Source organism: Perca fluviatilis, chromosome 1 (genome assembly GCF_010015445.1).
Source record: "Perca fluviatilis chromosome 1, GENO_Pfluv_1.0, whole genome shotgun sequence".
In the NCBI taxonomy this organism is placed as follows: domain Eukaryota; kingdom Metazoa; phylum Chordata; class Actinopteri; order Perciformes; family Percidae; genus Perca; species Perca fluviatilis.
Window position 1 is genome coordinate 42,577,764 of NC_053112.1, and position 25,854 is coordinate 42,603,617.

Genomic DNA, 25,854 nt, shown 5'->3' on the forward strand with positions numbered 1-25,854 from the left:
AACTGTTGTCAATAAAGTAACACTGCCTAGTTTATCCACTTATGTATCACATTATAAAATTACACAATTTATATTTTAAGTGAAAAAAACTTGCCAGTGTGGGCTCCAGGTTCCATGCAGCAAACAGCCAGTGCGGGGATCCGATGACTTCAAGTGACTATCTTCAACTCGGAAAGTTGGCTTTCCCGCATTTCACAACAAAGACATGAGTTATCAGAACTTTTGCACTTGTTGTGCACATTGACATATAAGTTGTGCATCCCAACTGAATGATGTATTTTGTAATGACTTACTAAATGCCGTTGAATCATACAAATTTCAACTTTTGCTGGAGCGACTTACATTTTTTAGTCAAATATTAATAATATATATTTTTAATTCTTAAACACTTAAAATACTTTTTCATGTCAACAATATTAAGTTGGAGTTTTTACAGTGCAGTTGTTATACATCATATCACATCCATACAGGGATAGTAGTATACAGTTGTTAAAACATAATAAAATAAATGACACACTGGTATCGGATCGGTACTAAGTATCGGCTGATACACAAGTTCAGGTATCAGAATCGGTATCGGGAAGCAAAAAATGCTATCGGGCCATCTCTAAGTGGAATTGTTGCAGTTCATATCACTCAGGTAGGATATAAACTGCAAAACCACAATTACAAATTAACTGGCTGAACATTCAACAGGCAAAACAAATTCAAATTCATATTAAGAGCTATTAGCTCTAGTTGCAAGCAAGTATTCTGTTTTGAAGAAATTTAACCATTTTAGACTTCCCTCCTGGCATTTCATATATGACAGTCTGTATGAATTCCCACACATATTCACACTGCTTTGGGTATTTCATGTCAAAGACAAAGAATGCCTTGAAGCAGACATCAATGGCCTGAAGCAGTGCTTCTTGTTCCAGGGCCTGTCCAGCTATAATGACGAAGGCCTGAAATGCACTCTGACCATTTCCCAGCGTCAGGATGTGGGGGTATGGTTTGCATACCTTGGCCTCATGGAGGTACTCCACCATGTTTATTCCAGGCTAAAAAAGAAAGAATACAAAAGAGCAAGTGAGATAGTGCGAGTGAGTAAGGACCAAATGTCTACCGACTACTAGAGTAGAATTAAAATATAGACATTGTGACCATTTTCCTGGTCCTCATAAGAGAAACGATTGTTTTACGATAAAGTCTAGTTAGCTTTACAATTTGGAAAAGATTCAGTGCATCTCTAATCAACTCAAAAAGTTGAACTATAATAGCCTACATTTCATTGCACATAACAAAATATTCCAAACCTTTTTTGATTAAGTCTTGATGGTTATGGCATATAGCTCACATTACAGAAAACAATTTAAAAAAGGATTCAGACCTCAATTGACCTAAAAAGCCATAAATCAATTGATGATCTATCATTACAATAAACATGCTCAGAAAATGCGTGCGGCCCACCTATCTGACTATCCTATCTGGCCGATAGGCAGCCGGGTTAGGTGGTCAGATAGGTGGGCCGCAAATGCTTTGTAGATTTAGAAGACTTCTTTAGAGTCAACCTCACAGAGTCAGGTCCAAATGGGTTAAAATACAAAAGTGTCAACCTTCTGATAAATATGTTAACAAGATGTAACATGACATCAAGATGTCATGTAAGTCCGTTTCTATGTAGTTACATAGTCACTGATATGATCATAACCACTACAGTGCTCAATTACCTATTTTTGAGGGTGGAATAAATTTCAAAATTTCGCCGCGAAACCATGAACTGTCCTCTGGAGGACATTCACCAGACCAGCGGGCGCCTGTGGATTGTTGTTGGCAGCTGCAGGCGAGGGAGGCGGGGAGGAAGTAGAAGGATGCCGGTCGGGGCTGCTAGCCTGGCTAAGGAAACTACCACACAATTCTCACTGCAGAGACTCCTATTCACCAACGACAGATGAATCACAGACAAAATGGATATATATGCTACAATTACACACGGAACTGCTGCGTGATGATTATTACCGAAGCCTGGCTGAACACACTCACTCATCCCAGACGGCAGCTAGCAGGGTAGGTGAATTTAAACAATGGCTAAGTTGCTAAATGCATCTTGATGTCATGTAAGGGCCCTGTTCATGTTGCACAGACATTTTAATTGTATTTTGTGTCTGTTAAGAGGCACAAAGGCACTTTTTATCTTATGCCCCCAAAACTGCCGTTTTAGCTAAGTGGGAGCTCTCGGCATTAGCTGCAGCAGCTCCGTGTTGCTAGCACCCAGTCGGCTCGTTTTTGCTATCGACAGTACTCATATACATATAGCTATCAAGATTAACGTAAAATTGCCCGGAGTTCTCCTTTAAGTTCTGCACTCAATTTGTTGGTGCCTGTTTTAGAACAAATTACTGCATCATTGCGGTGTGGTACAGAGGTAATCAGCCTGTGGCACTGCTGAGGTGTTCTAGAAGCCCAGGATGCTTTGATAGTGACCAACGCGTTGTAAGTAGAGATGCACCGATTTCAACTTTCTAGGCCGATTCCGATTTTTCATTGAGTTTGACCTGCCGATACCGATTTTAGCTGATTCCGATTTCATATTTTCTAACCACTTTCCAGCGCACACAAATATTTATTTTCTATCTTGTCTTTAATAGAAAATTTTTTGAATAGATAATCGATCACTATAAAACTACAAACATGAATGTCAACAGTAAAATTACCTGAAAACATAAACGTCACACAGATGATTTAATGTCACCGCTCATTTTACACACAGTTTAGTAACAAAACTAAACACTGAGGGAAGATTAGGCTACTATGTTTTTAATGTTGGTTTTGAGCGGTATGCATCCCCACTAACCTGGAAAGCGTTTTAAAAAGTAATGTTGATACAACGTGTCGGAGGAATACAGCGTCTCTTTTTTTTGTTTGTTGCAGCAGGAGCGGCAGAGGGACCGCAGCGTTAGCTAACGTTAGCTTCTTGTCTCACCTGGGGTCTGATAAACAGTAAGTTCAAAGTCAGTGTGCCCAACACTATTTTCCGATAAACTGTAGCTGTCAAATTTCACGGGACCCATGTGAGTGCGGTTTTCATGTTCCAGTTGTTCAGCCTCAGAGAGAAGAGAGAGAGAGAGAGAGAGCGTGGCTGAGATCAGCAGAGCAGACTACTCTGCAGAGCCGTAATTACGACTTTATGACATTTCATAAACAGCTGATTGAGTGTGCGATGTTAAAGGGGTGATATAATGATTATATAGGGTATTTTACACTGTTCCTTAAGGTCTCCTAATAGGGTATGTAACATTGGTTGGGCTGAAAATTGCCCGAATGCTATTTTATTAGGCCCTTAACTACCCTGTGAATATGGCTCTATTTGGAACAAGAGCTTTTCTTCCAAATATGGTATGCTCATGAATATTCCGAATGAGCTACATGCTGATTGGTTTGAGCAAACTACATAGAGACTCTCATATTTCAGACACTGCAAAGTTATAAATTGTTTATCGGGCTATTCCATTAAAAAATTCACTTCTGAAACTTTTTTATGCGAGAAATCAACTATGTTAAGCTCAAATATGGGCTGCTTTACGAAAATGGATGGCTAATTGCAAATTTTGTCCGACTGTGTGTCGGAGTTAAGCGCCGCGGTGCTGCCTGTGTTGCTGCCCTCCCGCCCGGCCTGCCTTCCTTCACAGCCCCGGCCTGCTGTGAGGTACTTTGAGCTCCGTCACCGACTGGCAGCCCACTGCACTCCATACCCGCGCAAAGTCACCGTCTCTTGGGCTAATGACAACCAAATGCCCCTGCCCTGACAGAGCTCCAGGGACTGCAACTCCCCTCTTCCTGCTAGCTAAATGCCCGGTGTATGTGAGTGAGAGCGCGGTCAGCAAGCTTGTTACGCCAGCAATCTCTTACCACCGGTTTCAGTTAATCTTTTAATGTGTGTAATTATAATGTGTTGAGTTATTTAAACAAACAATTGGGGAAATAAACGCCGCTTGTCCGCGAGTCTCATTGATAGAGCCTGCGCCTGGATGTCGAGGCAGCTACACAGGCAGCACCAGCGCTGAACTCCGACACACAGTCGGACAAAATTTGCAATTAGCCATCCATTTTCGTAAAGCAGCCCATATTTGAGCTTTACATAGTTGATTTCAAGCATAAAAAAGTTTCAGAAGTGAATTTAATGGTAAAATAGCATATGACAATGTATACAATTTCTGAGATCTGCACGACCTAGATTCAGAAGACTAACTGATCTCAGGTCAGTTGTGTAGCCTATGCAAATGTTGGGGCGTGAGAAACACAGACTAGAGCCAAATGAGGAGGAGCCGCAATAGTTGACGTCAACTATGAGGCTTGTTGAGATTCGCCCGTTTTCAGAGGCAGTTTCAAATAGTGAGATTTGCAGAGAAAAGAGATGTCAATGGGATTTAGAGGTTATACTGTATGTATGTCCTAGTTACCCACTAAACTATCATTATTCAACTATGACAAGGTAAAATCGGTTTTGCATTCTATCACCCCTTTAATTATGCGGCGCCCGAGTGCATTTGACCGGAATAAAATCGGCATATGTCACTGACCGGCAGGTCGCCGGTCATGGCTGGTCACGTGAAAATCGGTGAAAAATACATTTGATGCCTGTCCCCAAAAGTATAGTAAAACAAACCTGGATATGCATGTGTGCATGCACACATTCTTGAGCTCAGATATGCTGATAAAATTAATAAGGTTTCCCCTTTAGACATGCTTGAGGACTTACAGGCTTATGGTCAAATTTGCCAAATCAATTCTGAGTTACTGAGTCACTTGCTCAAACATCTAATTCAATTAAATTCATTCAGTCAATCAATTACATTAATTAATAACTGCATTTAACTCAGGTGTTACTTACTGGGACTCTTATTTGAACAGAGCATTCGTTAATCAGTCCCTCCAGAAAAACACGATTATGCGATTGCATAATTTAATGCATAATCAGCCAAAGTCCACATATTTATGCAGGGACCGCATTTTTTCAAATACAGCGCACTTTTGGCGCATAAATTGCCGATTTCCGTGCAAAATATGCGGGGCTTGCATGATTTCATATTCCCCGCAATTTCATTGCATAAACTTGCATAAATATCCCGCATATTCCATCGCATTTTTTAATAAAATGTGCCGCATAATCAAGGATTTTTGCCCGCAGCAATCACAAAAAAATTGTTTCTTTTTTTACCTAATTAGCATAAACAGGCCGACAGATTTATTTAACTCTATTCCTATTATGATATCACTCACTATTCTCAGAGCTCATGTTGTTTTTCACTGTGTAAAATGTTCGAGAAGGCTGTGAATTGTGTAAATACAGGTGTTAATAACTAAAGCAAATTTACACCTTTATTTTAGTTAGCTATAGTAATGATAGTGGCCAAAATGATGGTTCTTTTTGGTCAAAAACCTTCAAAAATGTTGAACAGAGGAACGCTAAACCCATGCATTGTTATAAACAATGCATCCTCATATATTTCCCTATACCTACCATGTCTTTGGTCATTAGGTGAGGGAACTCTTCAAGGATCTCATCAATGGTCCAATTGTTGTCTCTAATCCACTTGGCCCTGTAGACTGCCGTGTTCTCCATGTAGGTTTCTATCTGGCTGAGGGGCTGAGAATTGTTTCTCAACCATTCTTTAAGCTGTAAAGCTCGTTCGTCTGATATGGTACATTCTGTAAAAAAAGAACAAGAAAGTTGTCAGTCACTGAAATACGGATGTTTTGCTTCATCAAATAATTTTCCAGTTTAATAATTAGCTGGTATGAGAGCCCTTGCAAGAGCGCCATCATCTGGCGTTTGTGGTGGTTTCTGTGCCGTACTCCGCAACCTGCTTGTTGATCTCAACCGCTTCCTGACGTTCCACAGCCTTTCCTCCAAGAATCCAGTGGCTGGCCGGTGGCTCCGTCCTGTGGTGTACCATATTTCCTGCCAAGAAATCAAAATCTTTAAAGTGCCCATATTATGAAAAAATCACTTTTTCTGGGATTTGGGGTGTTCTTTTGTGTATCTGGTGCTTCCACACACATACAAACTTTGAAAAAAATCCATCCATGCTGTTTTGAGTGAGATACAGGTTTCTGAATGTGTCCTGCCTTCAGTCTCCTAGTGAGCTGTTCAAAATCGGCTCGGACTGTGACGTCACAGTCCGAAATGAGCTGGCTAACCACAACCGTTAGCTCGTTAGCATGCTAACCGTTAGCATTAGCATGCTAACGCTAATGCTAACGCTAGCATGCTACGTCGTTCTCAATAGCAAAGCACTGCTACAACACACACAAGTTCACCATAATCTACAAAAAAACTACTTACATGTGCGCCCTCATTTAGAAGTCTCCCAGCTAATCCTGCCTTGTAACTGACCAAAGTTGGAGAAACAGGCTTTCTTTTACTGTCTCTAGAGTTAGCTAGCTGACATGATCTACATCTGAGCTACTGAGCATGAGTGCAATCAAAGATAGTACAGAAGAAGAAGATGAAAAGAGGTCTCACTCTGTAGCTAAAACAGAAACCAGGTGAAAAGAGGATCTGCAGCAGTGAGAGAGAGCTGTGCAGTACAACAAAAATATGGTGTTTTTTGAAAATTAAACCATGTAAACCTATTCTGGTACAACCTTAAAATACAGTTATGAACCTGAAAATGAGCATAATATGGGCGCTTTAATGAATAGAGATGAGGCACGTTTGACTTTGACAGCGTGGGCTACGGTTAGAACAGGGTTTGTCTGTACGTCTGTCTGTCCTCAGAGAAGTAGATCAATTATTGTTCCTGCTGCTTAGTGCATAACAGCGGGCATCAAACAGCACAGAAGCGTTTCTAGGAGGAGTGAGCTGTATTTTAAAGGACCTGCGGGGCAATAATTTTCACATGTATGAACCCTAGTGTGTATTCTTTGGTAAGGATTCGCCAGAAACAGGAGATCTACATCGGAATCTAGCAAAAACAGAAGGGGGCCTGGTATAGAGCCCTCGGCTGACTACAGTTGACTAAGTAAAGTTTAAATTGAAAATCGAATTTGATTGCAACCATAAGAATACTAGATTTAAATGGATAGTTTGGATTGTAGGACATAAAGATGAATGAAATACTTACAGTTAATATAGGCAATGTGAAGGGATTAATTTATAATCAAAGTTTTGATTTTGTTATGATCCATATCTACTTCCAGTGAGTTGGCTGGAAAAAATACATTTAAAAAAACTTTGTATTGTTGACATATTGTGGAGTAAACGTAAAATAACCAAATCAAAATTCAAGACACAGGACTTGGGTTATTAATTAATACCTTTGCATCGGCTATATTGACGGTAGGGGTGGTACGGTTCACAAAACCCACGGTTCGGTTCGTATCACGGTTTTAGGGTCACGGTTTTCGGTTCTGTACGGTTCTTGTTATTTTTTCTTTTAATCTTTAACCCTCCAGAAATATACTTCAGCATACGCTATATAGCTTAATTATCCACAATGTAGGATACAGTATTAAATAATTATATAGTTATATCATGTAGCCTAATCGTGCACAAACTGAATTTGACTTGACTTTAAGCACATAATTAAGACCATCTCTGAGGAAAGCTAGCTGAGATTTTGCTACAGCAAGAGGGAAGACATTGTTGTGATTTCAACAAGCTTTTAATTTATTTGGCAAAAAAAAGGAGAATGTGTATTGCCATCTACAGGAACTTATGTGCCTTTTTTGCACATGAAGATTGAAATATTACAGAATATCAACTGAAATAACTTGCATTTATCAAACTGCCAACTTCAGTGTAGCTCTTACAAAAATGTATCCTTTAAAAGAAAAAGAGAGGAACTCTTAAAGCTCCGTCTTTTGAATAAGTCAGAATACGTTAAACCTAAACAGTTTACATTGTTAGTTAATTTCCTATCCTGGGCTGGGACACACATACGGTTTGATAAAGTACTTATTGGACTTATCATTGTACTTACAATAACGACCATAGCTGTCAGGCCCTCCTGTATACGTCTCCTCTCCGTTTTTTCCTGCATCCACCGTGTGTGTTTGTGTGTGTGTGCGCGCGTCAGTCGCGGGGAGAACTGAGCAGCCCCGCCCGCTGCAGAGACCCGACAGGATCTAAACTGCAGCTGCTTCAGCGAGTGAAAAAACGTTACAGCGTACATTGATGTTAAAATGTATACAGGTCGGCATGACGGCCTGAAATGTTTTGCACGGTCTTTCGCTGTACGTTTTGTGGGTAACTACCTCTTCTTTCGCGCGAAAGAGAAACACACTGAGGTCACATACGGGGCACCTGACGGACACGAGGCCACATTGCGCATGCGTCGAACCATGCGGCACAAACACGTTCCGAACCGAGACAAGCGGACCGAACGGTTCGGATGTTTTTTCATGAACCGTACCACCCCTAATTGACGGTAAGCATTTCATACATCTTTCTTTATGTCCTATAATTCAAACTACCCCTTTAAAGTAGCCTACTGCTGAAAAATGTGTCGTATCCCCAAAAAAACAGCTGTAGCAGTTGGAAACGTCGCCAAAGTGAAATGTTGGTTCTTCCTAGCAAATTTAGGTCAATGTCAGACCTCAAAGTAGTGCCCTGTTTTATCTTAAGTGAAATGAAAATAAACTACATGTTAATTTACTTTTCAAATGAGAATGTTGGCGTATTTAACAGGAACCCTATTCAATATAAAAAATAAATAAAGTACTTCTCTCCAAACTTCTCAATGAGGTACGAAACCAAGATACGGACGAGGAGACGTATCTGGCTAGTTGTGATGACATTATCTTCATCAAGGCTCTCAACAATTTGCTTGCCATCATGTAAGCCTGTAAGAATCTGCCGGACATCCTGAGAAAATTGCGAGACAACATTGCAGATTTCTTACTTTTTGTTAAGTGAAGGGTGATATGAATTCAAATCGATAACCATTATTTAAAACCTTTGCCTTGATTTCAATTAATGAATGGTTGGCTCACAGAGCATCACAATGTGTTGTGAGCTTGTATAGTGTTGTTTTCACTCTTTTCAAGCACCACCATTGTACAGCAAATTATAACATAGGGCTTAAGTTGCTAATCAAATTAATTTAGCTGATTATAAGAATTACTATTTCTTATCCAGGTGGATTCGCCAATTTAAGAAAAAAAAAGCATCTTGATCAATAAGCATATACAAGATACATTCAGTTTTGTTTCTAAATTTTGACTTTGATTAATTGCCCAGCCTAGTGTTGATTAAACAAAGTGACACCCAAGTCTTAAAGTGGAACTTACAAACTGTGGAATGATGTGTATTGTCTGTATCAGCTGATTTACTGGTACCACAGCTGCTGCTTGTTCCTCCATGGGGTTTGGAGGAGTGGCTGTTGGTGGGACATCAGAGATTGTAGGTGGGATAGCAGGCACAACAGCAGGTTCAACCTATGCAGAAAATCCAGGTCAATATAATAAACAGTGCCAGCCACCTAGAATAGCTTGCTAAGCATCAGTAATGTAAACTCCTGGATTTATAGTGAACAAGGTGACAGATGTAGTGGGGGTCAAGATATAAAACTGTGCCGGTTTTTGCCACATTAGACTAGTGGACTCAGAAGACTGCATACAGTACGCATGGTGTGACAGATGTGTACTGGCTGGCATTCTCACAGAATGTATACTGTAGCAAACTCTGGGCGGTATATGAGGCTAACAAACAGCTCTGCCAAGCGGAGATGCCCCTCTTGGTGTTGCGGTTAGGAAGCACGCATGGGGACCCGGGTTCGAGACCAGTAGGGTGCACTCCCCGCCATTCGTTACAATACATTTGGAAAGAGAGTGCACATGGTTTCAGACACAAAACTGTTCACAAATTCTTCACCCAAGTGCCCTGTTTTTAGGTGTAAAAGGTGACACGTTTCCTAAGACTAAGACTGTATATGGAGCAGACAGACATTAAGTGATTAAACCGAAAAAATACTTACAGTACAACTTATAACATCCCAGTAGTCATTTCAAAAACATCCCAGTAGTTTGGTAACGTCATCCCATCCGAGAAGTAGTTCCAGTAGTTCTTCCCATCCCATTAGTCCAACACTGATCATCTTCAAGCAATGGACACTTTACGCAGCATGTATGGCTAAAAACTAAACTAATATGGCGGACGATGTCAAGCTAGGCCTTTTCAACATCTATAAACCTGTCAAAATACTATTTACAAGTGTCTCACACACACACACCTGGTGGCAGTCAGCTGATAATCTAAAAAAAGTCTATAGCGCAGGGAAATGTATAAACTTTCATCATCCTCTCTGTGCGACTTGACTGCATGGATGGGATGGTGATCAAGCAGCTCTCTCACATCTACAGCTGGCAAAACTTGAGTGGGAATCACACTGTATGCAAATAAATGCCTATCAAACCACTGTGTTTCCCACTTCTTTACAACAAGCTTTATTGTTGGTGTATGTGATGTTTGCTCCAGTAGTAAAACTGATTGTATGACACCAAACTGAGGCTCTCCATATGGACCATAGGACAGGAATACGGTCATGCCTGCTCTATATTCAATTCCCTTAAATGTAACTCAGGCTGGCACATACAATTAACTGAAAAGGGGAATACCTTCTAGACCACTTTGGATCTCTTTAAATCCCTCAATGTTGGCCAGAAATGTAGTGTACCCTGGACCAACTTCTGTATTGTGGCACAACACAGTTCCACACAGGAAATTGTAGCACTGCATCATCTGATGGCGAAATGCCATGGTTTTACAAATGTTTCTGAAGTTGCAAGTTACATGGCTAACCTGTTTGAAAAATGCATGTTGAGCTTCAAATCTCATCGCCCAGAACTGCCTCAACGGTCCGAGTTTTTGAATGACTCCTGGGTAATGGAGCATGAAGTGGTGTTTTGGCCGTAAATGTAGGTGAGGATAGAGCTCCAGGAAGAGGGAGTGATGCTCTTCAATGATTTTACTTAAGTACAGTGTCGCTGCTACAGTAAGCGAAGGAGAAAAGATGAACTCCATGCACAAGAGTAGGAGGAGTAGAAGTTCCCAATGCTTGTTATCCACAGGGATAAGGTCACCTATTATGGGGTTCCATTTGTGCCAAAATTAAGTCGACATGCTACCTGTCTATGCTTTGTGTCGTCTTCCATGTCTATGTGTCTATTAACTGTCTATGTCTGTCTGTCTATGCTATGTGTCGTCTTCCATGTCTATGTGTCTATTAACTTTCTATGTCTATGTCTGTCTGTCTATGCTATGTGTCGTTTTCCATGTCTATGTGTCTATTAACTGTCTATGTCTGTCTGTCTATGCTATGTGTCCTCTTCCATGTCTATGTGTTTATTAACTTTCTGTGTCTATGTCTGTCTGTCTATGCTAGGTGTCGTCTTCCATGTCTACGTGTCTGTTTACTGTTTATGTCCATGTCTGTCTGTCTATGCTATGTGTTGTCTTCCATGTCTATGTGTCTATTACCTGTCTATGTCTATGTGATTGCCCACATGACTCAACTTTTGTCTGTGTCAACTCAACCTACTCCTGTCGTCTGACCTTGTCGTTTGACCGTGTCGTCTTGCTGTGTCAATGCTGCATGTGTCATGACTATGTGTTGTTTCACTCTGTCGTTGCTATGCGTCGTTGCTATGCGTCGTTGCTATGCGTCGTTGCTATGCGTCGTTGCTATGCGTCGTTGCTATGCGTCGTTTCCCTCTGTTGTTACCATGGTCGTTACTATGTGTCGTCTTCTCTCTCTTGCTTGTATTGTTGCTATGTGTCGTTGCTATGCGTCGTGTCACTCTGTCGTTGCTTTATGTTGTTTCACTCTGTCGTTAGCAAGAGCTAACGTTAGCTAGCAAGAGTTCCGGCAGGTGATGTCACGCAATCCCAGCATGCACCAGTCAATATCAAAACACTGCCATCGGAGCTGAGCCAGAGTTAGCTAGCTACGTTACTAGCTAGCTAGTTGCACCTATTGTAGATAGCTAGCTAGATAAATAGATAATTTTTATTGATCCCAAGGGGAAATAATTTGCTGCCTATTTAATAAACGCCTTGATTCAGCATGGTGGATAGCTGCTGTGTGCCGGGATGCCAGAACCATCGGAAAAAAAGATAATGGATAGCATTTTATGAGATGCCTAGCTAAAGATCCCGAGAGAAGAAGTAAATGGATTGCTTCCATAAAACGTGCTAGAAGCAGACGGAACCAAACCGAGCCATGGGAGCCCACAAACAATGGATTTCGGTTATGCTGTGACCACTTTATATCAGGTAACGTAACAGAAATATCTTATTTATGTAGCTAGCAAACAGGCTAAAACGGTTTCTAACGGTTTGGGCTAGTAGGGATACAGCTAGCTAGCTAGCTACGTTCCTTTCCTTTCTAGCCACAACCGTTCGTTATTACAAAAAGACAAGTTCTACCTATGCAGTATGGCATGGATTTTGTGTGGATTACAAAGGCTAATTACGTTGGCTAACCTAAAAGAAGCACTGTATTCATATTTAAATCCTAAAATCTCAGACTATACTGATTGATATTGCACAATTCCTTCCCTCGCTTTTGTATATTTTTTGTTAAATGGTAAGTTCTATTGTATTGTTATACTGTACACTTAAGAGTATTTTTTTTTATATATTTCTTACTGTCCTCTGTTTTTATTCTTTTATATGTTAAGTGAGTGTTGTAGCCTAGCCTACTTTAGAGGAAAGATTAACCAGAGTCAAATTCCTTGTTTGTTTACTCCAACCTGGCCAATAAAGCTGATACTGATTCTGATGTTGTTTCTATGTACTTATGTTTTAGGGAAAAAGAGTGACAACCCTCTGTCACCCGACTACGATACTTCAATCTTCAATCATGTTCCATCCCCGGAGAAGAGAAAAAGAAGAATGAGTTAGATGTAGTCAACAGAAGAACAAACTTCAAAGAATAGAGAAAGCAGCAAAGCCATCAGCTGCAGCAGTAATCTAACAGATTGTCCTCAAGACAACAGCAAGCATCCTACTGCAGACCAGGTGAAGGAATCTAACATCAACAAAGAACTTGAAAATGAAAATATTCTGCCTTTTCCCCATGAAAATGATGATCCAGCAACTTCACCATTAGAGAGTAAAGTTTTTTTTTAAGACACATTCATTCTCTTGAGTTGGAATGCCAAGCTCTGATAAATGAATATGTTGTTAAAAGAGAAAATGAATACAACTGCACTGAATGAGAATGGAATACATCAAAAACTCTGCTGCCCGTCTCCTCACCCACACCCATGCCCGTGATCACATCACTCCCGTCCTTCAGAGCCTCCACTGGCTCCCTGTTTCCCAACGCATCCAGTTTAAAGTCCTCCTCACCCACAAAGCCCTCCATAACCAGGCTCCTTCCTCACAGACCTGCTCCACGACCACACTCCCCCCGTAACCTCCGCTCCTCTGACACTAACCTCCTCTCCCCACCACTCAGGACCACGCACCGTACCTGGTGGGACAGAGCTTTCACCATTGCAGCCCCCTCCCTCTGGAACTCCATACCCATACACATCCGTGTCTGTACTGACCTGGACACATTCAAAACACTAATCAAAACACACCTCTTCAGATTAGCTTTCCACATACAATAGTCTTACATTTCTCACCTGATAATTACAGGTTTTATTGTTTTTAATTGCTTTTAAGATGCTTGTTTTATTGCTTATCTTTTTTAATGTGCTATACGTGCTGGTTTTACTGTATGCTATATAAATAACATTTATTATTATTATTAGATGAGTCTACAAAATAATGATAAAAAGGTCAGTATCCTCACTGGTTTACAAACATATTCACCACTAATGACAGTGTTCATTTTGTAGCTCTCTATCTCAAATGTAAGTCCACCCTAACATTATTTCAGCAGTACATGCTGGCTTTAATTAAAATGAGAATTAATTTGTCTTTTGATGTTTTGGCTTATTATTTTGACGTTGATTCGACCACTGTTTCAAAGCTTTTAAAACACTGTATTGACGTAATGTATTGCAGATTGGTGCCGATGTGCAACTTGCTGTGTATGCATATAGCCTAATACTGTGGACTGTTGGTGCAGTGTTGGTGAATGTAAGATGCCTAAACCACGGAGGATTAATTGTTCTAGGGCGATAATGACAACAAATAAGTATTACAGTAGTTTATATTTATTTAATAACCTTTTTTTAATCATATCACCCCTTGATTTATTTTCTTCTGCTGTTACGGTTCCCTGTCATGTCACCAAATGTACAACATTTAGTCTTGTCCCGCTTGTCTTGTCTATTTTTACTAAATAAAGATTGTGGGCCAACTCCTTTTCTAATCCTGTCACGACTAATTCTTTTTTTTTGGTGAATTGATCACTTTTGTGCAGCTACGACGTATCCACTGTTAAGGAATTATTTTAATGCGAAGGCAAGTTTGGTGAAAAAACACTTGAAACTTTGAACTGAACAAAAACCTGACCCACAGACCAACATGTTCCGTACTCCTGGCTCGCTGCAGTAGCACCACTGTTGACCATGATTTTGAAATATTGCTGCTGGTTTTGGAGCAGAAAAATACTTGACAATTAGCTCTGGAATTATAAATTTCTTTAAAAAATCTTCTTGCCGCAGTGGCATCAGGGCTTGCCAGTATTATCCTATCTAAAGCAATTACACCTTGCCACATTAATAAGAGCAATCTGAAAATCAGGAATTTGAATGGGCTAGAGTATAGGCTAATTATAAAATACCAGTATTAATGATAACCCGGAGTACTTTTCTTTAGTTGGATGATGAATACAAGCAACGTGATCAAAAACTTATTGATTTGCCATCTTTATAGTTATGTTTTGCACCTGTTTTTTTACTTAACGTAAGAAGAAAACTGAATCTGAAATTTAACAAAAAATATGTTTGCTTATATGACTAATTGGGTTTGCACCATTTATTTTTCTGAAACAAGGTGCTAATCTTTTCTCACGAGTTATAACACTTGCAGTACAAGAGCAAAATATTTGTGCTGCTGTGGTTGTATTTTAAGAACTCGTCCTGGTAAATAAACTAAATCAATACTTCCCATGTTACACTAAAGCAGTTATGCTGTATGTATCATGTTCAGTGAAAAATAAATATTTCAAACAGGGAGATGATTTGTATTTGTGTCAAATCTCCTGTAAGTGAAGTAAAGATGGATGGCACTGGTTATCGTGGCTATCATGATTCCTGCCTTGTTCTTGTTTAAATGGTGCAACATCAATGCAACGAGTTCCTTCCCAAGGTAGCTGCTAGTAAAATCTAGATGATGTGTTTAAATGTCACATTACCAACAAATACATTATGCCAAAATGCATGCCAAATATATAGGGACTTATAGAACACCTCATCTGTAAAGACTTATAAGAAACCAAAAACAGAAGTAAGCACATGTAGCAGTTTGGGAGAGCAGTAGTTTTCTTTACTTAACATATTGATGTAGTTTTCCAAAAGAAACAGCACTAAGGCATGGTACTGAATGGGGGGTTTTTACATTGAGGTTTTGTTGACTGTTTTAATGACTTGTCAGATCAAAAACATTGTAGAGCTTAAAAGGTGAAGTAGGGCTGGAGTGTTAGATTGTGGTCAATACACATCTGTCACTTTATTAGTTAGTGGCAATTTCTTGTTAGTTTAGCAAAGGGTGGGGGACATCTGTTTTGGTGTGAGCGCCACCTTGGGGCCAACATGGGACTGCTTCAGTTCTGTCAGTAAATTAAGCATCTGACTGGAAAATAAGTTATTTTTACAAAGCAGATTTTTGTGTGTGAGATCCTTACTCCCTAGCATGGTGTTTTTCCCTTCAGTGACTCATTAAAAGCCTCTCTGTAATGGATCCTCTGCTGATATCTGTCATTCTACAGAACAACCCCAGATTGCAATGACTATAAGTTACAAAATGAAGACCAGATTTTTTTTAATAGAATAAAATCTAGTCACAAATGTACTGTTTTGTATACTGTAACTTTTAAAATAAATTGGCATCAGTTGTACAGTAAACTTTGAAGTTAAGTAAACACTACTTAAGGCAACAATCCTCAAACTGTATTTATTGAGATCTGGTTATGAGACAAACAAATTTAGACTTTTGGGGGCTATTGTTACAATGGACATTATGTTAGCCTATACTGTAGCCCATTCAAATCAACCCAGATTACTTTTAGACAACTTTCCTGATATTCAGATTGCTCTTATTAATGTGGCAAGGTGCAATTGCTTTAGATGGGATAATACTGGCAAGCCCTGATGCCACTGCGGCTAGAATAAGTTTTAAGAAATGTATAATTCCAGAGCTAATTGCCAAGTATTTTTCTGCTCCAAAACCAGCAGCAATATTTCAAAATCATGGTCAACAGTTGTGCTACTGCCGTGAGCCCGGAGTACAGAATGTGTTGGTCTGTGTGTCAGGTTTTTGTTCAGTTCAAAGATTCAAGTGTATTTTCACCAAACTTGCCTTGGCATTAAAAGAAACACTAAACAGTGGATATGTCATAGCTGCACAAAAGTGATCAATTCACAAAAAAGAGAATTAGTCGTGAGAGGATTACAAAAGGAGTTGGCCCACAATCTTTATTTAGTAAAAATAGATAAACGTTGTACATTTGGTGAAATGATGGGGAACTGTAACAGCAGAAGAAAAGAAATCAAGGGGTGAAATGATTAAAAAAGAAATGCTATTAAATAATAACTACTGTAATACTTATTTGTCATTAATCGCCCTAGAACAATGAATCCTTCTTGGTTTAGGCATCTTACATTCACCAACACTGCACCAACAGTCCACAGTATTACGCTATAAGCATACACAGCACGTTGCACATCAGCACCAATCTGCAATACGTTACGTCAATACAGTGTTTGAAAAGCTTTGAAACAGTGGTCAAATCAACGCCAAAATAATAACCCAAAAAAATCAAGACAAATTAATTCTCATCTTAATTAAAGCCAGCATGTACTGCTGAAATAATGTTAGGGTGGACTTACATTTGAGATAGAGAGCTACAAAATGAACACTGTCATTAGTATTGAATGTTTGTAAACCAGTGAGGATATTAACCCTTTTATCATTGTTTTGTAGACTCCTCTAATAATACATTATATTTATATAGCATACAGTAAAACCAGCACATATAGCATATTAAAAAAAAGATAAGCAATAAAACCAACATATAAAACAAGCATATTAAAAGCAATTAAAAACAATAAAACCAGTAACTATCAGGTGAGAAATGTAAGACTATAGTATGTGGAAAGCTAATCTGAAGAGGTGTGTTTTGATTAGTGTTCTCAATGTGTCCAGGTCAGTACAGTCCCGAATGTGTGTGGGTTCCAGAGGGAGGGGGCTGCAATGGTGAAAGCTCTGTCACCCCAGGTACGGTGCGTTGTCCTGAGTGGTGGGGAGAGGAGGTTAGTGTCAGAGGAGCGGAGGTTACGGGGGGATCGTGGTGGTGGAGCAGGTCTGTGAGGAAGGAGCCTGGTTATGGAGGGCTTTGTAGGTGAGGAGGACTTTAAACTGGATGCGTTGGGAAACAGGGAGCCAGTGGAGGCTCTGAAGGACGGGAGTGATGTGATCACGGGCATGGGTGTGGTTGAGGAGACAGGCAGCAGAGTTTTTGGATGTATTCCATTCTCATTCAGTGCAGTTGTATTCATTTCGTCATTTTCATGGGGAAAAGGCAGAATATTTTCATTTTCATGTTCTTTGTTGATGTTAGATTCCTTCACCTGGTCTGCAGTAGGATGCTTGCTGTCGCGCCGATGGACAATCCGTTAGATCCATTACTGCTGCAGCTGATGGCTTTGCTGCTTTCTCTATTCTTTGAAGTTTGCTCTTCTGTTGACTACATCTAACCTCATTCTTCTTTTTCTCTTCTCCGGGGATGGAACATGATTGAAGATTGAAGGATCGTAGTCGGGTGACAGAGGGTTGTCACTCTTTTTCCCTAAAACATAAGTACATAGAAACAACATCAGAATCAGCTTTATTGGCCAGGTTGGAGTAAACAAACTAGGAATTTGACTCTGGTTAATCTTTGCTCTGGTTAATCTTTACTCACTTAACATATAAAAGAATAAAAACAGAGGACCGTAAGAAATATTTAAAAAATACTGTTACGTGTACAGTATAAAAATACAATAGAATTTACCATTTTACAAAAAATATACAAAAGAGAGGGAAGGAATAGTGCAATATCAGTCAGTATAGTCTGATATTTTAGGATTTAAATATGAATACAGTGCTTCTTTTAGGTTAGCCAACGTTAGCCTTTGTAATCCACACAAAATCCATGCCATACTGCATAGGTAGAACTTGTCTTTTTGTAATAACGAACGGTTGTGGCTAGAAAGGAAAGGAACGTAGCTAGCTAGCTAGCTGTATCCCTACTAGCCCCAACCGTTAGAAACCGTTTTAGTCTGTTTGCTAGCTAACGTTAGCTAGCTACATAAATAAGATATTTCTGTTACGTTACCTAATATAAAGTGGTCACAGCATAACCGAAATCCATTGTTTGTGGGCTCCCATGGCTCGGTTTGGTTCTGTCTGCTTCTAGCACGTTTTATGGAAGCAATCCATTTACTTCTTCTCTCGGGATCTTTAGCTAGGCATCTCATAAAATGCTATCCATTATCTTTTTTCCCGATGGTTCTGGCATCCCGGCGCACAGCAGCTATTCACCATGCTGAATCAAGGCGTTTATTAAATAGGCAGCAAATTATTTCCCCTTGGGATCAATAAAAATTATCTATTTATCTAGCTAGCTATCTACAATAGGTGCAACTAGCTAGCTAGTAACCTTATTATATACTGTCTATGCTAGTAACGTAGCTAGCTAACTCTGGCTCAACTCCGATGGCAGTGTTTTGGTATTGACTGGTGCATGCTGGGATTGCGTGACATCACCTGCCAGAACTCTTGCTAGCTAACGTTAGCTCTTGCTAACGACAGAGTGAAACAACATAAAGCAACGACAGAGTGACACGACGCATAGCAACGACACATGGGAACAATACAAGCAAGAGAGAGAAGACGACACATAGTAACGACAGAGGGAAACGACGCATAGCAACGACGCATAGCAACGACGCATAGCAACGACGCATAGCAACGACAGAGTGAAACAACACATAGTCATGACACATGCAGCATTGACACAGCAAGACGACACGGTCAAACGACAAGGACAGACGACAGGAGTAGGTTGAGTTGACACAGACAAAAGTTGAGTCATGTGGGCAATCACATAGACATAGACAGTTAATAGACACATAGACATGGAAGATAACACATAGCATAGACAGACAGACATGGACATAAACAGTAAACAGACACATAGACATGGAAGACGACACCTAGCATAGACAGACAGACATAGACACAGAAAGTTAATAAACACATAGACATGGAAGACGACACATAGCATAGACAGACAGACATAGACATAGACAGTTAATAGACACATAGACATGGAAGACGACACATAGCATAGACAGACATAGACATAGACAGTTAATAGACACATAGACATGGAAGACGACACATAGCATAGACAGACAGACATAGACATAGACAGTTAATAGACACATAGACATGGAAGACGACACATAGCATAGACAGACAAACGTAGACATAGACAGTTAATAGACACATAGACATGGAAGACAACACAAAGCATAGACAGGTAGCATGTCGACTTAATTTTGGCACAAATGGAACCCCATACACCTATCATTGTCGGCAGTAACCTAAGTAGGCACCACATTTGAGATGCTGACTGCTGCATGGGGGCTTCAGGGTTTTTGAGATTGCTTATGACGGAAGATGTGTTACCCTTATCACAAAATCCATAGTCAAAGCTTGTTATTCTGTAATTGAGCTTTTCTTGTGTGAGATACTTTTGCTCAATTAGTGAATTCAACACAAGTTTGACTTCATAGGGCCCCACCCCTTCCAGTACATCATGCATGATGTCAATTGCCACATTGTCCGATACATGATAAAAAGACAAGTTGTTCAAGACACTGTCTCTTTTCAGGCCTGTCTGGGAGGAGTCGGCTGTACGCAAATCTGCCTCATAACTATTGCGATCACGCAACAGTGCAGGATCTTCCAGCGTCAGAGACCTCACACCCCTTTTATCTGCTTTGCAGAACCGACACACATAGATTCCACTGAAGCTTTCAATGTAGCCAAGAACGCCATGCAAGCCTAAATTGTCTCCAACTACCTGGACCACCGTAAACTTGACAACACCTTGATAGTTGTGGGTATTAACAAAGATGCCATAACTCTCTAGACACCTGATCTCTTCCACGATAGGGCTCAGGATTGCATCAAGGCCATAGGTCGCTACGTCATCAGATTTGTACACTGCTAAAAGGAACTGTGACTGCAAACTTGATAGCAGGTCTGGTGGCAAGCTTTTCAAGATGAAATAAATAAGTCCTAACTTGTGAAACCCAGTCTTAGAACCAAGCGGATTTACTATCTCACAATCATCTTGGTAAATCACAAGCGGGATTGAAACCTCATTCTGGAACAATGGATGTGTTTTACAAAATTCCCCATCAAAAACATCCTGAATTGCATCACCCTCTCTGTGCTGCCATTCCAGCATGGCCTGTAAAATCCCAGGAATTTCAAGAATCTTGGTCAAAAGGCTCTTTAACGGAATACAGTGATATGAATCAGGAACTGCAACTTGCCGGACAATGCCTGTGGCAGAGGCCATTGGCTGAACATAGGAAACCCCAGACAGAAGCTCTTCAACTGGCTGAATGAAGTTTCCAGATTTAGCAAAATACTGCATCTGTTTATAATCTTTCTCCATTCCTTTGAAAGGCTCAGCTGCTGCTGTGAACTCCACCCCAAGCTCTTCTACCTCTGGGCTTTGATCAAGACCAAACTGACGAAATAAAGACAGTCTTTGATTGCAGTCTGCTGAAAATATCGCTAATTAAACTGGAGGTATGCTGAACCACAAAGTTTAAGTTTGAGTATGTCGTAGAAGATTTGGATTTAAGGTGGGCTAAAAAGAGGGCCACCCGATTGTTAATACCCTCTGGCTCTAGTTTATCCCAATCCTCCTCAACTTCCTCATCTCCCTGTGCTGGCTCCATTTCCGCTGGCTCAGCATTTCAACATTCTGTACTACAACAGGTGGGGCTGGACCTTCAAAGGGGTCATCAAGAGTACTTCCAAGAGTACTATTTCCAACTTTATCCTCATTTTCCAAGTGTCTTTTAAAAGACCACATGTAAGAAAATGTCCTACCACAACCACTTTCACTACACTGGAAATGTGTTGATACTGAGTTTACATGGTGTACTGCACGTAAATGCATAAAAAGACTCTTGATACCCCCTGAAATTTGCCTTTTGCACTTAAAGCAAGTATAAGCCATCTTCCCAAAGCAACTATTAAATACTCAGAAATAATAACAGTGTGTGGAAAACTGAAGAATTGAGCCTCTCATGTCTACATGTCTAAATTTATGAAGGAACTTCAGCCTTGGGATCAACTGGTTGATGGTAGCCTAATCTAAAAGAAGAAAACTCTCCTCATCAATCCCCTCCTCTGAAAGACAAAAATAGAAAACACAAAGACATCTTTGATTTTACAACAGAGGAGTACAAAACAAAAATGTATGGGTAATTAAGTGGAAGATATAGTAATAAACATGCATATTCCATTATTTGTTATTACAAAATAGAATGAAGCACTGAAAGTCTACAAAAGACGTGTGCCCTATTCATCTATTGGAGTCACTTTGACACATTACATGGAAGCTATTGAAAAAAATATAGGAAATTATATTTCATAAGAATTCATGTCTGAAAGGGGCTTGAGTAGCAATGCAGACTTGATATGCTGTGGATGGGAAAACAAATATTTCTAACCTTTTAAATCTTTCGGCAAGGTCTATCAGCTGCCACTCTGTCAACTTGTTTATGACAAAGCTGTCCATTGATCTGAAACAAACACAAAAACAGCTTAAACAAAAATACAATTGCTATTGTATTAACTATTCAGATGTCACCATGCAAAAGCAATGCAGACTAGCAGCAGAATGGAATCTAATGTGACGATAACAGCCATTTTATTTAGCATCACAAAATATAGAGAAAACAAACCTCCCTCTCTCAAATTTACACACTGGACACCTTCGTGGCAAAAATGTACACGCACACATAGGGCCCTATTTTAACGATCTGAAACGCGAGTATGAAACGCAGAACGCAAGTAGCTTTGTGGGCGGATCTTGGGCGCTGTTGCTATTTTACCGGCGGGATAAATGACTCTTGCGCCCGACGCAAATCTAAAATGGGTTGGTCTGAAGTAGCTAGGTGTGGTTTGGGCGTAACGTGCAATAAACCAATCAGAGCGTCATCTCACATTCCCTTTAAGAGCAGGGCGCTTGTTCCATGGCGGATTGCTATTATGACGGCGGATTTGCCTGGCGCACGCCAGCGGGAGCTGCCGATGCGAGATGCGGCAAAGACAGACATAGACATAGACAGTCAATAGACACATAGACATGGAAGACGACACATAGCATAGACAGACAGACATAGACATAGACAGTTAATAGACACATAGACATGGAAGACGACACATAGCATAGACAGACAGACGTAGACATAGACAGTTAATAGACACATAGACATGGAAGACAACACAAAGCATAGACAGGTAGCATGTCGACTTAATTTTGGCACAAATGGAACCCCATACACCTATCATTGTCGGCAGTAACCTAAGTAGGCACCAGCCTTGGGATCAACTGGTTGATGGTAGCCTAATCTAAAAGAAGAAAACTCTCCTCATCAATCCCCTCCTCTGAAAGACAAAAATAGAAAACACAAAGACATCTTTGATTTTACAACAGAGGAGTACAAAACAAAAATGTATGGGTAATTAAATGGAAGATATAGTAATAAACATGCATATTCCATTATTTGTTATTACAAAATAGAATGAAGCACTGAAAGTCTACAAAAGACGTGTGCCCTATTCATCTATTGGAGTCACTTTGACACATTACATGGAAGCTATTGAAAAAAATATAGGAAATTATATTTCATAAGAATTCATGTCTGAAAGGGGCTTGAGTAGCAATGCAGACTTGATATGCTGTGGATGGGAAAACAAATATTTCTAACCTTTTAAATCTTTCGGCAAGGTCTATCAGCTGCCACTCTGTCAACTTGTTTATGACAAAGCTGTCCATTGATCTGAAACAAACACAAAAACAGCTTAAACAAAAATACAATTGCTATTGTATTAACTATTCAGATGTCACCATGCAAAAGCAATGCAGACTAGCAGCAGAATGGAATCTAATGTGACGATAACAGCCATTTTATTTAGCATCACAAAATATAGAGAAAACAAACCTCCCTCTCTCAAATTTACACACTGGACACCTTCGTGGCAAAAATGTACACGCACACATAGGGCCCTATTTTAACGATCTGAAACGCAAGTATGAAACGCAGAACGCAAGTAGCTTTGTGGGCGGATCTTGGGCGCTGTTGCTATTTTACCGGCGGGATAAATGACTCTTGCGCCCGACGCAAATCTAAAATGGGTTGGTCTGAAGTAGCTAGGTGTGGTTTGGGCGTAACGTGCAATAAACCAATCAGAGCGTCATCTCACATTCCCTTTAAGAGCAGGGGCGCTTGTTCCATGGCGGATTGCTATTATGACGGCGGATTTGCCTGGCGCACGCCAGCGGGAGCTGCCGATGCGAGATGCGGCAAAGTAATAAATGCCCGTCTTGGCCGAGTGGCGATGTTGCTGCGGCCTCTCGGGCGCATCTCCTCAAGTCTGGAGAGGATTGCTGCAGCCATGGAGCGTGGGCCTCCAAACGCACCACCTGCTCCTGTTGTGCCCCTTCCTCTTCCCCCCACTCCATCTCCGTCCACCCGCTCCATCAGGAGCGCATCGCGCATTACTCCCGGACCAGATCCGGCCGTAGTTCAACATCACGTCTCCTTAAGTCCTTTAATATTTCCTCATTTATGTCATCAACACATCCATGATTCATGGAAATGTTGTGTAAAACACAACAAGCCACAAAGAATGCTGCGACTTTCTGAGGACTGTACTGTAGCCTCCTGACCTATCCAAACACCTGAAGCGCATTTTCAGTAATATTTTCCTTTGTAATTATGTATGGTTTGCAAAAATGGGAACTGCTGCATCCATTTAGATGAGAGAAGTGTATGCGCGTTGTGCACACGCTACATTATGGCCAAGCATGCGCCCCTAAAATAGTATCTGAATAACGCGCTACTGACTTTAGACTAGCGCCACTGACTTTAGACCAGGTTTTTCCTGGTCAATGGCGGAATTGTTTTCTGAAACTGCAGAATAGCACAAAGTAAAGTTTGCGCCGGAACACGCCTCCTCTTTTTCGCTGAACTGCCCCCAGGAGCGCAAATACATTCCCTAATTTACCGACGTGCGTCTGTGGAGGGAAAAGTCCGCTGTGCGTCGGATGCAAAATAGGAATGATACATGCGTCGGTGTACAAAGGCAATTGCGCCGAGTGCAAGATAGATTTAATAAACTGCTATTAAATCATCATATATCAATATTGTTTTTTGCTTTTTTTTTATACATCACTTAAACAACTTATAAATTGCTCAAAACTACCAAACATTCAATCATTTTCAGGATTTTAACCCTTTAAATGCAGGTTTCTTTATTTGAAGTATTTCATTATTTATAAAAAAAAAACACAAAATGATTTATTTTCCATATAATGAATAATATGGAGATGGGGCTTTGGTGGGGATATGAGGCTTGGATATGTCAAAGATTAGCAAAAGAAATTTGATTGCATTAGTATTTTTTACGTAGTGTCAGATACTCCCTCTGGACAACTTTGTGGCAAAAATGTACATGTATATTGATGTACATCTGCTTTTTTTTCATAAATCACTTAACAACTTCTAACTTGCTCAAAACTACCAAACATTCAATACTTTAAATGATTTTAACCCTTTAAATGCCAGTTTAATCAGTGTTGCCTCTATGTTGATTTGACCGTGGTGGCCCCCCAGGGCAACATTTCTGCCCCCCACGGTATCAGAAATAGGGCTGCATTGTTAGAGTGCATGTCAGAGAATGTTTGTATTTTAGGTGCATTATATACATGCTGAAGTAGTTACACTGCATTAAGATAATGTAATTAATAGTGGGTTTATTGTTATTTGCTACAGAATGCTTAGCCTATATGTCAAGATCATAGTTGGCCTATAAAGTAACTAAAAAAATACAGTTCTGAAAATATGCCTCAGTGTGTGCATCGAACCTGCCCCCACTGCTAAAAAAAATCCTAAAGGAAACACTTAATTCTTAAAGTAATTATTATTTATAAAAGATCCAACATAAAATAAAATTTTCCATAAAATAAATCGTAGGTGAATGGGGCTTTGGTGGTGATTAGAGCAGTGTTTCCTCTATGTTGATTTGACCGTGGCGGCCCCCCCACAGTAACATTCCTGCCCCCCACGGTATCAGAAATAGGGCTGCATTGTTAGAGTGCATGTTGGAGAATACACCGAGCGGGCACGCGCGTCACTCAACAGAAAAAGTGAGAAAGGAAAAAGAGACACTGTCCGGATGATAAGCCAGTTGAGATGGTGTGTGTACGTTATTGAGAACTGTGCATCGTATAACTTGTATTGTCAGTTAATTTAAGCCTGGTCTTGCTAATTATAAATTAAGTTAACTGGTGATTTTCATTGTTTGTGTGCTGAAGTAGTTACACTGCATTAAGATAATGTAATTAATAGTGGGTTTATTGTTATTAAGGTAATGTAATTAATAGTGGG

At 40.1% G+C, this 25,854-nt stretch overlaps 1 protein-coding gene across 1 annotated transcript; it reads right to left on the reverse strand.

Annotated features, from left to right (window-relative positions):
* Positions 1-564: 564 nt before the first annotated feature.
* Positions 565-8,292, reverse strand: LOC120567860. The gene is made up of 4 exons (XM_039814968.1): positions 7,968-8,292; positions 5,839-5,944; positions 5,504-5,691; positions 565-1,043 (listed from the first exon to the last, which is right to left on the reverse strand). Exons 1-4 carry the CDS (start codon positions 8,157-8,159, stop codon positions 735-737), a joined length of 795 nt encoding a protein of 264 aa, XP_039670902.1. The 5' UTR covers positions 8,160-8,292; the 3' UTR covers positions 565-734.
* Positions 8,293-25,854: the final 17,562 nt, after the last annotated feature.